The sequence below is a fragment of the Cherax quadricarinatus genome, chromosome 1 (genome assembly GCF_038502225.1).
Source record: "Cherax quadricarinatus isolate ZL_2023a chromosome 1, ASM3850222v1, whole genome shotgun sequence".
In the NCBI taxonomy this organism is placed as follows: domain Eukaryota; kingdom Metazoa; phylum Arthropoda; class Malacostraca; order Decapoda; family Parastacidae; genus Cherax; species Cherax quadricarinatus.
Window position 1 is genome coordinate 84011675 of NC_091292.1, and position 13165 is coordinate 84024839.

The 13165-nt window shown below is 45.9% G+C and overlaps 1 protein-coding gene across 1 annotated transcript in view; it reads right to left on the reverse strand.

The window, feature by feature from the left end:
* Positions 1-5791, reverse strand: part of LOC128685735 (endosome/lysosome-associated apoptosis and autophagy regulator family member 2-like) — a 179942-nt gene extending 174151 nt beyond the window's left edge. The window contains exon 1 of the mRNA XM_070086008.1: positions 5399-5791. Within this exon, the coding sequence (XP_069942109.1) occupies positions 5399-5476 (78 nt within the window). The 5' untranslated portion in view covers positions 5477-5791. The remainder of the gene's footprint in view (positions 1-5398) is intronic.
* Between the last annotated feature and the right edge of the window lie 7374 nt (positions 5792-13165).

The window sequence follows — 13165 nt, forward strand, 5'->3', positions numbered from 1 at the left end:
AACTAAAAGCCATAAATGAAATCGAAAGAAACCCAAAGTATTTCTTCTCCTATGCCAAATCAAAGTCGAGAACAATGTCCAGTATTGGGCCCCTACTTAAACAAGATGGGTCCTACACAGATGACAGCAAGGAAATGAGTGAGCTACTCAAGTCCCAGTATGACTCAGTTTTTAGCAAGCCGTTAACCAGACTGAGAGTCGAAGATCAAAATGAATTTTTTATGAGAGAGCCACAGAATTTGGTTAACACAAGCCTATCCGATGTTATCCTGACGCCAAATGACTTCGAACAGGCGATAAATGACATGCCCATGCACTCTGCCCCAGGGCCAGACTCATGGAACTCCGTGTTCATCAAGAACTGCAAGAAGCCCCTATCACGAGGCTTTACCATCCTATGGAGAGGGAGCGTGGACACGGGGGTCGTCCCACAGTTACTAAAAACAACAGACATAGCCCCACTCCACAAAGGGGGCAGTAAAGCAACAGCAAAGAACTACAGACCGATAACACTAACATCCCATATCATAAAAATCTTTGAAAGGGTCCTAAGAAGCAAGATCATCACCCATCTAGAAACCCATCAGTTACACAACCCAGGGCAACATGGGTTTAGAACAGGTCGCCCCTGTCTGTCTCAACTATTGGATCACTACGACAAGGTCCTAGATGCACTAGAAGACAAAAAGAATGCAGATGTAATATATACAGATTTTGCAAAACCCTTCGACAAGTGTGACCATGGCGTAATAGCGCACAAAATGCGTGCTAAAGGAATAACAGGAAAAGTCGGTCGATGGATCTATAATTTCCTCACTAACAGAACACAGAGAGTAGTAGTCAACAGAGTATAGTCCGAGGCAGCTACGGTGAAAAGCTCTGTTCCACAAGGCACAGTACTCGCTCCCATCTTGTTCCTCATCCTCATATCCGACATAGACAAGGATGTCAGCCACAGCACCGTGTCTTCCTTTGCAGATGACACCCGAATCTGCATGACAGTGTCTTCCATTGCAGACACTGCAAGGCTCCAGGCAGACATCAACCAAATTTTTCAGTGGGCTGCAGAAAACAATATGAAGTTCAACGATGAGAAATTTCAATTACTCAGATATGGTAAACACGAGGAAATTAAATCTTCATCAGAGTACAAAACAAATTCTGGCCACAAAATAGAGCGAAACACCAACGTCAAAGACCTGGGAGTGATCATGTCAGAGGATCTCACCTTCAAGGACCATAACATTGTATCAATCGCATCTGCTAGAAAAATGACAGGATGGATAATGAGAACCTTCAAAACTAGGGAGGCCAAGCCCATGATGACACTTTTCAGGTCACTTGTTCTATCTAGGCTGGAATATTGCTGCACACTAACAGCACCTTTCAAGGCAGGTGAAATTGCTGACCTAGAAAATGTACAGAGAACCTTCACGGCGCGCATAACGGAGATAAAACACCTCAATTACTGGGAGCGCTTGAGGTTCCTAAACCTGTATTCCCTGGAACGCAGGCGGGAGAGATATATGATTATATACACCTGGAAAATCCTAGAGGGACTAGTACCGAACTTGCACACGAAAATCACTCACTACGAAAGCAAAAGACTTGGCAGACGATGCAACATCCCCCCAATGAAAAGCAGGGGTGTCACTAGCACGTTAAGAGACCATACAATAAGTGTCAGGGGCCCAAGACTGTTCAACTGCCTCCCAGCATACATAAGGGGGATTACCAACAGACCCCTGGCAGTGTTCAAGCTGGCACTGGACAAGCACCTAAAGTCGGTTCCTGACGAGCCGGGCTGTGGCTCGTACGTTGGTTTGCGTGCAGCCAGCAGCAACAGCCTGGTTGATCAGGCTCTGATCCACCAGGAGGCCTGGTCACAGACCGGGCCGCGGGGGCGTTGACCCCCGGAACTCTCTCCAGGTAAACTCCAGGTAATATATATATATATATATTTATATATATATATATATATATTTATATATATATATATATATATTTATATATATATATATATATATATATTTATATATATATATATATATATATATATATATATATATATATATATATATATATATATATATATATAGAGAGAGAGAGAGAGAGAGAGAGAGAGAGAGAGTTTGTTATTTTAATCCATTTGCACTCGCAACATGTGCGCTCTAATAGTTGTCTAGAGACATTATCTTGATTATATAGAAGCTTCTCTTTTATCATGCGATTTATATGCTGTAGATTATGCTAACATTAAAACCGTATATATATAGTTCTCTCCTCTTATAAAGTATTGTAATGGTATACCTGGAGAGAGATCCGGGGGTCAACGCCCCCGCGGCCCAGTCTGTGACCAAGCCTCATGGTGAATCAGGGCCTGATCAACCAGGCTATTACTGCTGGCCGCACGTAATCCAACGTACGAACCAAAATCCGGCTGGTCAGGTGCCGACTTTACGTGCCTGTCCAGCGCCTTCTTGAAGACAGCCAGCCAGGGGTCTATTGGTAATCCCCCTGATGTATGCTGGGAGGCAGTTGAACAGTCTTGGGCCCCTAACACTTATTGTGTTGTCTCTTATCGTGCTAGTGACACCCCTGCATTTCATTGGGGGGATGTTGCATCGTCTGCCAAGTCTTTTGCTTTCGTAGGGAGTGATTTTTGTGTGCAAGTTTGGTACTAGTCCCTCTAGGATTTTCCAGGTGTATATAATCATGTATCTCTCCCTCTTTCGTTCTAGGGAGTACAGGTTTAGGAACTTCAAGCGCTCCCAATAATTGAGGTGTTTTATCTCCGTTATGCGCGCCGTGAAGGTTCTCTGTACATTTTCTAGGTCAGCAATTTCACCTGCCTTGAAAGGTGCTGTTAGTGTGCAGCAATATTCCAGCCTAGATAGAACAAGCGAGCTGAACAGTGTCATCATGGGCTTGGCATCCCTGGTTTTGAAGGTTCTCATTATCCATCCTGTCATTTTTCTAGCAGATGCGATTGATATAATGTTATGGTCCTTGAAGGTGAGATCCTCTGACATGATCACCCCCAGGTCTTCGACATTAGTTTGTCGCTCTTGTGTGGTTGGAATTTGTTTTATACTAACGAAATTTTAATTTCCTCACGTTTTCCATATCGGAGTAATTGGAATTTCTCATCATTGAACTTCATATTGTTTTCTGCAGCCCATTGAAAGATTTGGTTGATAAGATAAGAGATAAGATTTCGTTCGGATTTTTAACCCCGGAGGGTTAGCCACCCAGGATAACCCAAGAAAGTCAGTGCGTCATCGAGGACTGTCTAACTTATTTCCATTGGGGTCCTTATTCTTGTCCCCCAGGATGCGACCCACACCAGTCGACTAACACCCAGGTACCTATTTGCTGCTAGGTGAACAGGACAACAGGTGTAGGGAAACGTGTCGAAATGTTTCCACCCGCCGGGAATCGAACCCGGGCCCTCCGTGTGTGAAGCGGGAGTTTTAGCCACCAGGCCACCGCGCCTGGAGTCTTGCAGTGTCTTCAGTGGAGGACACTCATGCAAATTCAGGTATCATCTGCAAAGGAAGACACTGCGCTGTGGCTTATATCCCTGTCTATGTCCGATATGAGGATGAGGAACAAGATAGGGGTGAGTTCTGTGCCTTGTGGAACAGAGCTTTTCACCGTAGCTGCCTCAGACTTTACTCTGTTGACTACTACTCTTTGTGTTCTATTTGTTAGGAAATTATAGATCCATCTACCGACTTTTCCTGTTATTCCTTTATCACGCATTTTGTGCGCTCTTATATCGTGGTCACACTTGTCAAAGGCTTTTGCAAAGTCTGTGTATACTACAACTGCATTCTGTATTGCGATAATTATAATAATAATTCTTTTGCATTTTTCAAATTTGTCATTACTATTTACTATTACACGCATTTTGAGAGTTCTGACTTTGCCACCATAATTGAGGTTATGCCCTACATTATTACATTCTTCGTGGAGATCTCAACCCGTAAGTGGTCATACAGCTCCTTGGAAATGGGTGGCAGTCGGGTTCGATCAAAGGGAGGGTAGTTGCAATTCATTGGATCCAGAGGCCTTCACCGGCACCGAGGCACCTCCTCTAAAGGATGTAACATTTCTAAAGATAGACAGTGTTGACTAGCATTCTTTAAATTTTTATTTTTAAACAAAGGGGAAGCGCTAAACCCATAGTGGTCATATAGCGCCTGGTGAACGGGAGACATTCAAATTCGATCTAAGGAAGGGGAAGGCAAGTTCAGCTCCTCGGATCAAGAACCCCTCACCGGCATCAAGGACGGTTAGGGGTTCATTTTTTTTCCAGCTGTTAGAGTGATGTTTCTGTAACTTTCTAGCTGCTTCTAGCACTAAATATAGCAGGACGGTGATGGACGTGTTAAACAATGTAGAATACAATCCACTGCCTACATTATCTCCACCTTCCACTTCCTTCGCCTCACCACCTCATCCCCTGTTCCACGTCTCCCTCACTACACCTCACCCCCTGTTCCACATCTCCCTCACATCACCTCCTACACGTCACCCTTGTTCCACGTCTTCCTCACACCACCTCCTGCACCTCACCCCTATTCAATGTCTCCCTCACACCACCTCTTCCACCTCATTCCTACTCCACGTCTTCCTCACATCCCAGTTTTAGTTCTTGCTCATACCACCTCTTAAGCCTCGGTCCCTGTTTCACGCTTCTCACTTCATTACCACTGTAACTTGTTTAGCTATCAACTTTGCGGCCCAGTTCCTATACCCATTATGCGCCTCTGTAATCTTTTGACCTCCCCCCACATGATGGGTGTGGGGTTCATAATATATTAAACAAGAACAAATGTCAAACTACATCCTATGTCTCATTCCCAGATCTACCCAGTCCTCACACTACCTACTGTGCTTCTCATCTTCACATTGTCTCCTCTGTCTCATCCTCACACTACCTTCTATGCTTCGTCCTCATACACTACTTATGCCTCATCCTCACACTACGTCCTACGTCTCATTTCGAGCTGAACCGCTTCCTGACACTACCGCCTACTCCTCCTGCGGCATATTCTACTTCATCCATTTTCGCTTCATCCACTTTTCATCACCATGGCCTTTGTAAAAAAAAAAAAAAAAAAAAAAAAACAAGAGCCCCTTGTCAGCAAGCTGGCACTGACATATGGCATCTCCAGTACACTTAAAAAGCAACAATCTCCCTTTTGCAAATAAATTGCAGACTGGGAAATATGAATGCAGCATACGGCGTTTCTACACAAATATATATTAGTTTACAACATACCAAAATTTAATTAAGTCATTAAAAGCATATGTAACATGGAAGTGGGACTTGTAAAAGGTGATACACTTTGTAGGCTGCAGTGGGCCGGCTGGAAAGGAGTGTTCTTACCGGCTGGCAGGTCCTGACTGTGTCGGCGTCTGCCCTCCAGTGTAGCAGAACTAGAGCCACCACGCGTAGGACCCTCATGATGCAGTGCTCCCTCACTGGTTCACTCACTAAGGTTCAGCAGCTGGGCCAGAGACGCACCCACATCTCAAGCCTCACTTGTTCAACACTGGCGTTATCACCCACGTTGCCGTCGACACCAATATACCCTCCCTACACCCTCACACGTGTTCCTTTCGAACTATCCACTCCCTCCTAGGCACTGAGACGACAACGGATAATGGGAAAGTAGTGAATTTTCTTCGTGGGTTGGCAAGAATCGGGTTATGCTTACACAATGAGGATGAGTTACTCAATGGGACATGCTCGGCAACATGGGTGCGCACGCTGCCAGGTCCAGCCAGTCGTCACTGGGATCGATGTCGCCAAGGCAGCTCTTGCCCCTACTCCCTCTGTTTTGTTGTCATGTTCAGCCCATGTGTAATTCAATAATACAGACGAATCAGTGCAATTGGAATGAGTAAATTATATAGTTTTCAATGTAGGCCTACTTGCAAATAAAATTTTGCAAAATACAGTTACTCTTAGTTACGTGATTTTAGATGGCTGTTAGTTGCTGTTTAAGTTTAGTTTAATATGTTTATTATGCACCCCATACCCATCCTGTGGGCGGTAGTCAAAAGATTACAGAGGTACATAATTGGTCCAGGGACTGGACTCCAAAGTTTTGATAGCTGAGCAAGTTACAGAGGTAATGAACTCACAATTTACAAAGGTAATGAACTCACAATTTACAAAGGTAATGAACTCCAGATAGGTCTGGTCACAATCATGACAAGTTACAAAGGTATTTACAGATTACAGAGGTACGTAATGGGTCCAGGGACTGGGCCCCCAAAGTTTTGATAGCTGAACTAGGTACAAAGGTAATGAGCTCACAAGTTACAAAGGTAATGAATTCTATAAGAATGGTTACTTACGTTTATACATGGCTACAATCATGAACAAATTATAGTGTAATGAGCAATTCACACTTCCACACCCGGTCACAACTGTAGTGAGTTATTGGTGCAAATATTGATTGTTGAGACACACACACACACACACACACACACACACACACACACACACACACACACACACACACACACACACACACACACACACACACACACACTCACTCACACTCACACACACACTGACACTGAAAACTTAAGAGAAAAGTTCCCTTCAGGGGAAGTTCTTTAATGAAGATGAGAGGGCCCTTGATATAGGCAACTAGATATGTGCTCACTTTCCTTGGATCGAACCTGCATGTCTCTTATTCCCCCAGGATCCCTACGAGTTTACCGCTCCCCATAAATGTAATAATTTTTTTTTTTTTTTTTATTATCACACCGGCCGATTCCCACCAAGGCAGGGTGGCCCGAAAAAGAAAAACTTTCACCATCATTCACTCCATCACTGTCTTGCCAGAAGGGTGCTTTACACTACAGTTTTTAAACTGCAACATTAACACCCTCCTCAGAGTTGCAGGCACTGTACTTCCCATCTCCAGGACTCAAGTCCGGCCTGCCGGTTTCCCTGAATCCCTTCATAAATGTTACTTTGCTCACACTCCAACAGCACGTCAAGTATTAAAAACCATTTGTCTCCATTCACTCCTATCAAACACGCTCACGCATGCCTGCTGGAAGTCCAAGCCCCTCGCACACAAAACCTCCTTTACCCCCTCCCTCCAACCCTTCCTAGGCCGACCCCTACCCCGCCTTCCTTCCACTACAGACTGATACACTCTTGAAGTCATTCTGTTTCGCTCCATTCTCTCTACATGTCCGAACCACCTCAACAACCCTTCCTCAGCCCTCTGGACAACAGTTTTGTAATCCCGCACCTCCTCCTAACTTCCAAACTACGAATTCTCGCATTATATTCACACCACACATTGCCCTCAGACATGACATCTCCACTGCCTCCAGCCTTCTCCTCGCTGCAACATTCATCACCCACGCTTCACACCCATATAAGAGCGTTGGTAAAACTATACTCTCATACATTCCCCTCTTTGTAATAATAATAATACTTATTACAAAGGTTCCTCTCAGATGGAGGTGCCTTGATACTGATCCTGTCGAACCTGAATGTCTCTCATTCCCCAGGCGTTATGATGCCCCCTACCCCTCAAGGGAGGTTCCTTTATGCCGGTAAGGAAATCTTGATCCAAGAAACTGAACTTACCCCCCCTTTCCTTAAATTCAAGATAATTGCCTCCGATTCCCCCAGGCTTCATATAACCCCTACCGGTTTAGCGCATCCCTATGAATATAATTTATGACCCCTATGAATTTAGAACTCTCCCTGATTAAATTAAAATGGAACTAGTATGTTTTTATATGAAAAAAAGTGAAATAAATAACTCAGTAGTACCAGTTATCTCAATAGTACCAGTTACCAGCTTGGATCCGAGATCTGCCATACTGCCGCAGAGTACGACGTTCGGATTAAGTCCTTACAAGCCAGTGCATTTTCCAGTAGCGTACCCAAGCGGTCAGGCACTGGTGATTCTGTCACTCCTGTCTCTGTACCACCTACAACTTCAGGCTTGCAAGATAGTGTCCAGTTGCCTCAAGTGTCCGAGGAACCTCAGACTACCTTGAGTGCTGAGCCTATCCCTGCAATGTCTGTTAGTTCAAGTAGTAGTTTCTCCAGGGGACGCCTTGTCGGAAAACGATTACTTGCTACTAGTAATGCCATCTCGTGTTGACGTTTCTGCAGACGGCATGTGACATCAACAATAGATGGCATTACTAGTAGCAAGCAATCGTTTTCCGACAAGGCGTCCCCTGGAGAAACTACTACTTGAACTAACAGACATTGCAGGGATAGGCTCAGCACTCAAGGTAGTCTGAGGTTCCTCGGACACTTGAGGCAACTGGACACTATCTTGCAAGCCTGAAGTTGTAGGTGGTACAGAGACAGGAGTGACAGAATCACCAGTGCCTGACCGCTTGGGTACGCTACTGGAAAATGCACTGGCTTGTAAGGACTTAATCCGAACGTCGTACTCTGCGGCAGTATGGCAGATCTCGGATCCAAGCTGGTAACTGGTACTACTGAGAAAAAAGAAGCCTGAGCCCTTCTAATGCGCTCACACACACACACATACATACACATACAAAATACTGCGTGGAATAGATAAGGTGGACAGAGACAGGATGTTTCAGAGAGGTGACACAAAGACAAGGGGTCACAATTGGAAGCTGAAGACTCAGACGAGTCACAGGGATGTTAGGAAATATTTCTTCAGTCATAGAGTTGTCAGGAAGTGGAATAGTCTAGCAAGTGATGTAGTGGAGGCAGGAACCATACATAGCTTGAAGACGAGGTATGACAAAGCTTAGGGAGCAGAGAGAGAGAGAGAGAGAGAGAGAGAGAGAGAGAGAGAGAGAGAGAGAGAGAGAGAGAGAGAGAGAGAGAGAGAGAGAGAGAGAGAGAGAGAGAGAGAGAGAGAGAGAGAGAGAGAGAGAGAGAGAGAGAGAGAGAGAGAGAGAGAGGACCTAGCAGCGATCAGTGAAGAGGCAGGGCCAGGAGCTGAGTCTCGACCCCTGCAACCACAATTAGGGGAGTACAATTAGGTGAGTGTACACACACACACACACGGTCTGACAACACTGGAGGACAGGAGGGTCAGGGGAAACATGATAACGACATACAAAATACTGCGTGGAATAGACAAGGTGGACAGAGACAGGATGTTCCAGATTATTATTATTATAATCAAGGGGGAAGCGCTAAACCCGTAGGATTATACAGCGCCCAGGGGGGGATGTGGAAGGCATTCAGGCTTAATTCGGGGAACTGGAGCACATATTCAATTCCCTAAATCAAGAGCCCCTCACCAACATCAAGGAACCTTCCATGAGGGGAGGATGTTCCAGATTATTATTATTATAATCAAGGGGGAAGCGCTAAACCCGGAGGATTATACAGCGCCTGGGGGGGGGGATGTGGAAGGCATTCAGGCTTAATTCGGGGAACTGGAGCACAGATCCAATTCCCTAAATCAAGAGCCCCTCACCAACATCAGGGATGTTCCAGAGATGGGACACAGAAACAAAAGGTCACAATTGGAAACTGAAGACTCAGATGAGTCAAAGGGATGTTAGGAAGTATTTCTTCAGTCATAAAGTAGTTAGGCAGGCGATGTAGTGGAGGCAGGAACTATACATAGTTTTAAGACGAGGTATGATAAAGATTATGGAACAGGGGGAGAGAGGACCTAGTAGCGGTCGGTGAAAAGGCGGGGCCAAGAGCTGAGTCTTGACCCCTGCAACCACAATTAGATGAGTACACACACACACACACACACACACACACACACACACACACACACACACACACACACACACACACACACACACATACACACACACTGGCACTGCAATGGATCAGAGAATACCTGACAGGGAGGCAACAACGAGTCATAGTACGCGACGAGGTGTCAGAGTGGGCGCCTGTGACAAGCGGGGTTCCACAGGGGTCAGTCCTAGGACCTGTGCTGTTCTTGGTATATGTGAACGACATAACGGAAGGGATAGACTCAGAAGTGTCCTTGTTTGCAGATGATGCGAAGTTAATGAGAAGAATCAAATCGGATGAGGATCAGGCAGGACTACAAAGAGACCTGGACAGGCTACAAGCCTGGTCCAGCAACTGGCTCCTTGAATTTAACCCTGCCAAATGCAAAGTCATGAAGATTGGGGAAGGGCAAAGAAGACCGCAGACACAATATAGTTTAGTTGGCCAAAGACTGCAAACCTCACTCAAGGAAAAAGATCTGGGGGTGAGTATAACACCGAGCATATCTCCTGAGGCACACATCAATCAGATAACTGCCGCAGCATACGGGCGCCTGGCAAACCTACGGATAGCGTTCCGATACCTCAGTAAGGATTCGTTTAAGACTCTGTATGCCATTTACGTCAGGCCCATACTGGAGTATGCAGCACCAGTTTGGAATCCACACCTAGTCAAGCACGTCAAGAAATTAGAGAAAGTGCAAAGGTTTGCAACAAGACTAGTCCCAGAGCTACGGGGATTGTCCTACGAAGAAAGGTTGAGGGAAATCGGCCTGACGACACTGGAGGCCAGGAGGGTCAGGGGAGACATGATAGCGACATATAAAATACTGCGCGGAATAGACAAGGTGGACAAAGACGGGATGTTCCAGAGAAGGGACACAGACACAAGAGGTCACAATTGGAAGTTGAAGACTCAGATGAATCAAAGGGATGTTAGGAAGTATTTCTTCAGTCATAGAGTAGTCAGGCCGTGGAATAACCTAGAAAGTGACGTAGTGGAGGCGGGAACCATACATAGTTTTAAGGCGAGGTATGATAGAGCTCATGGGGCAGGGAGAGAGAGGACCTAGTAGCAATCAGCGAAGAGGCGGGGCCAGGAGCTGTGAATCGACCCCTGCAACCACAAATAGGCGAGTTCAAATAGGTGAGTACATGCACACGCACACACGCGCGCACACACACCCAAACACACACTAGTAGCGACCAGTGAAGAGGCGGGGCCAGGAGCTGTGAATCGACCCCTGTAACCACAACTAGGTGGGCACAACTAGGTGAATACACACACACACATGCACACACACATATACATACACACACACACACACACACACACGCACACACACACACACACACACACATACAAATACACATACACACGCATACACACACACACACACACACACACGCACGCAAGATTATCAGGAGGAGAGTGCTGGAACACCTGGAACGCAACAAGAGTATGAACGCCAACCAGCACGGATTCATGGAAGGCAAATGCTGTGTCACAAACCTTCTGGAGTTTTATGATAAAGTAACAGAAGTAAGACACGAGAGAGAGGGGTGGGTTGATTGCATCTTCTTGGACTGCAAGAAGGCCTTTGACACAGTTCCTCACAAGAGATTAGTGCAGAAGCTAGAGGATCAGGCGCGTATAACAGGAAGGGCACTGCAATGGATCAGAGAATACCTGACAGGGAGGCAACAACGAGTCATGGTACGTAATGATGTATCACAGTGGGCACCTGTGATGAGCGGGGTCCCACAGGGGTCTGTCCTAGGACCAGTGCTATTTTTGGTATATGTGAATGACATGATGGAAGGGTTAGACTCAGAAGTGTCCCTGTTCGCAGATGATGTGAAGTTAATGAGGAGAATTAAAGCAGATGAAGACCGGGCAGGACTTCAAAGAGACCTGGACAGACTGGACACCTGGTCCAGCAACTGGCTTCTCGAATTTAATCCCGCCAAATGCAAAGTCATGAAGATAGGGGAAGGGCACAGAAGACCGCAGACAGAGTATAGGCTAGGTGGCCAAAGACTGCAAACTTCGCTCAAGGAGAAAGATCTTGGGGTGAGTATAACACCGAGCATGTCTCCGGAAGCACACATCAACCAGATAACTGCTGCAGCATATTGGCGCCTGGCAAACCTGAGAACAGTGTTCCGATACCTTAGTAAGGAATCGTTCAAGACACTGTACACCGTGTACGTCAGGCCCATACTGGAGTATGCATCACCTGTTTGGAACCCGCACTTGATAAAGCATGTCAAGAAACTAGAGAAAGTGCAAAGGTTTGCGACAAGGTTAGTTCCAGAGATAAGGGGAATGTCCTATGAAGAAAGGTTTAGGGAAATGGGCCTGACGACACTGGAGGACAGGAGGGTCAGGGGAGACATGATAACGACATATAAAATACTGCGCAGAATAGACAAGGTGGACAAAGACAGGATGTTCCAGGGAGGGGACACAGAAACAAGGTCACATTTGGAAGTTGAAGACACAGATGAGTCAGAGAGATATTAGGAAGTATTTCTTCAGTCATAGAGTTGTCAGGCAGTGGAATAGCCTAGAATGTGACGTAGTGGAGGCAGGAACCATACATAGTTTTAAGACGAGGTTTGATAAAGCTCATGGAGCGGGGAGTGAGAGGGCCCAGTAGCAACCAGTGAAGAGGCGGGGCTAGGAGCTAAGACTCGACCCCTGCAACCACAAATAGGTGAGTACACATACACACACTTCACCAGAGAATGGATCAGGGACAGAGACAGGATGTTTCAGAGAGGGGACACAAAAACAAGGGGTCACACTTGGAAGTTGAAGACTCAGATGAGTTAAAGGGATGTTAGGAAGTATTTCTTCAGTCACAGAGTAGTCAGGAAGTGGAACAGACTGGCAAGTGATGCAGTGGACGCAGGAGCCATACATAGCTTTAAGACGAGGTATGATAAAGCTCATGGAGCAGGGAGAGAGAGGACCTAGTAGCGTTCAGTGAAGAGGCGGGGCCATGAGCCGAGTCTCAACCCCTGCAACCACAATTAGGTGAGCACACACACACACACACACACACACACACACACACACACACACACACACACACACACACACACACACACACACACACACACACACACACACACACATGTATGAGGAACTTCCTGCAGGAGGTTCAGTGGGACAGAGAATTGGTAGGAAAGTCACTAAACGAAATGATGGAATGCGTAACAACAAAATGCAAGGAGGCTGAGGAAAGGTTTATTCCCAAGGGCAACAGAAATAATGGAAAGACCAGAATGAGTCCTTGGTTTACCTGAAGGTGTATGGAGGCAAAAACTAAGTGCACTAGAGAATGGAAGAAGTTCAGAAGGCAAAGAACCCAGGAAAATAAGGAGATTAGTCGACGAGCCAGAA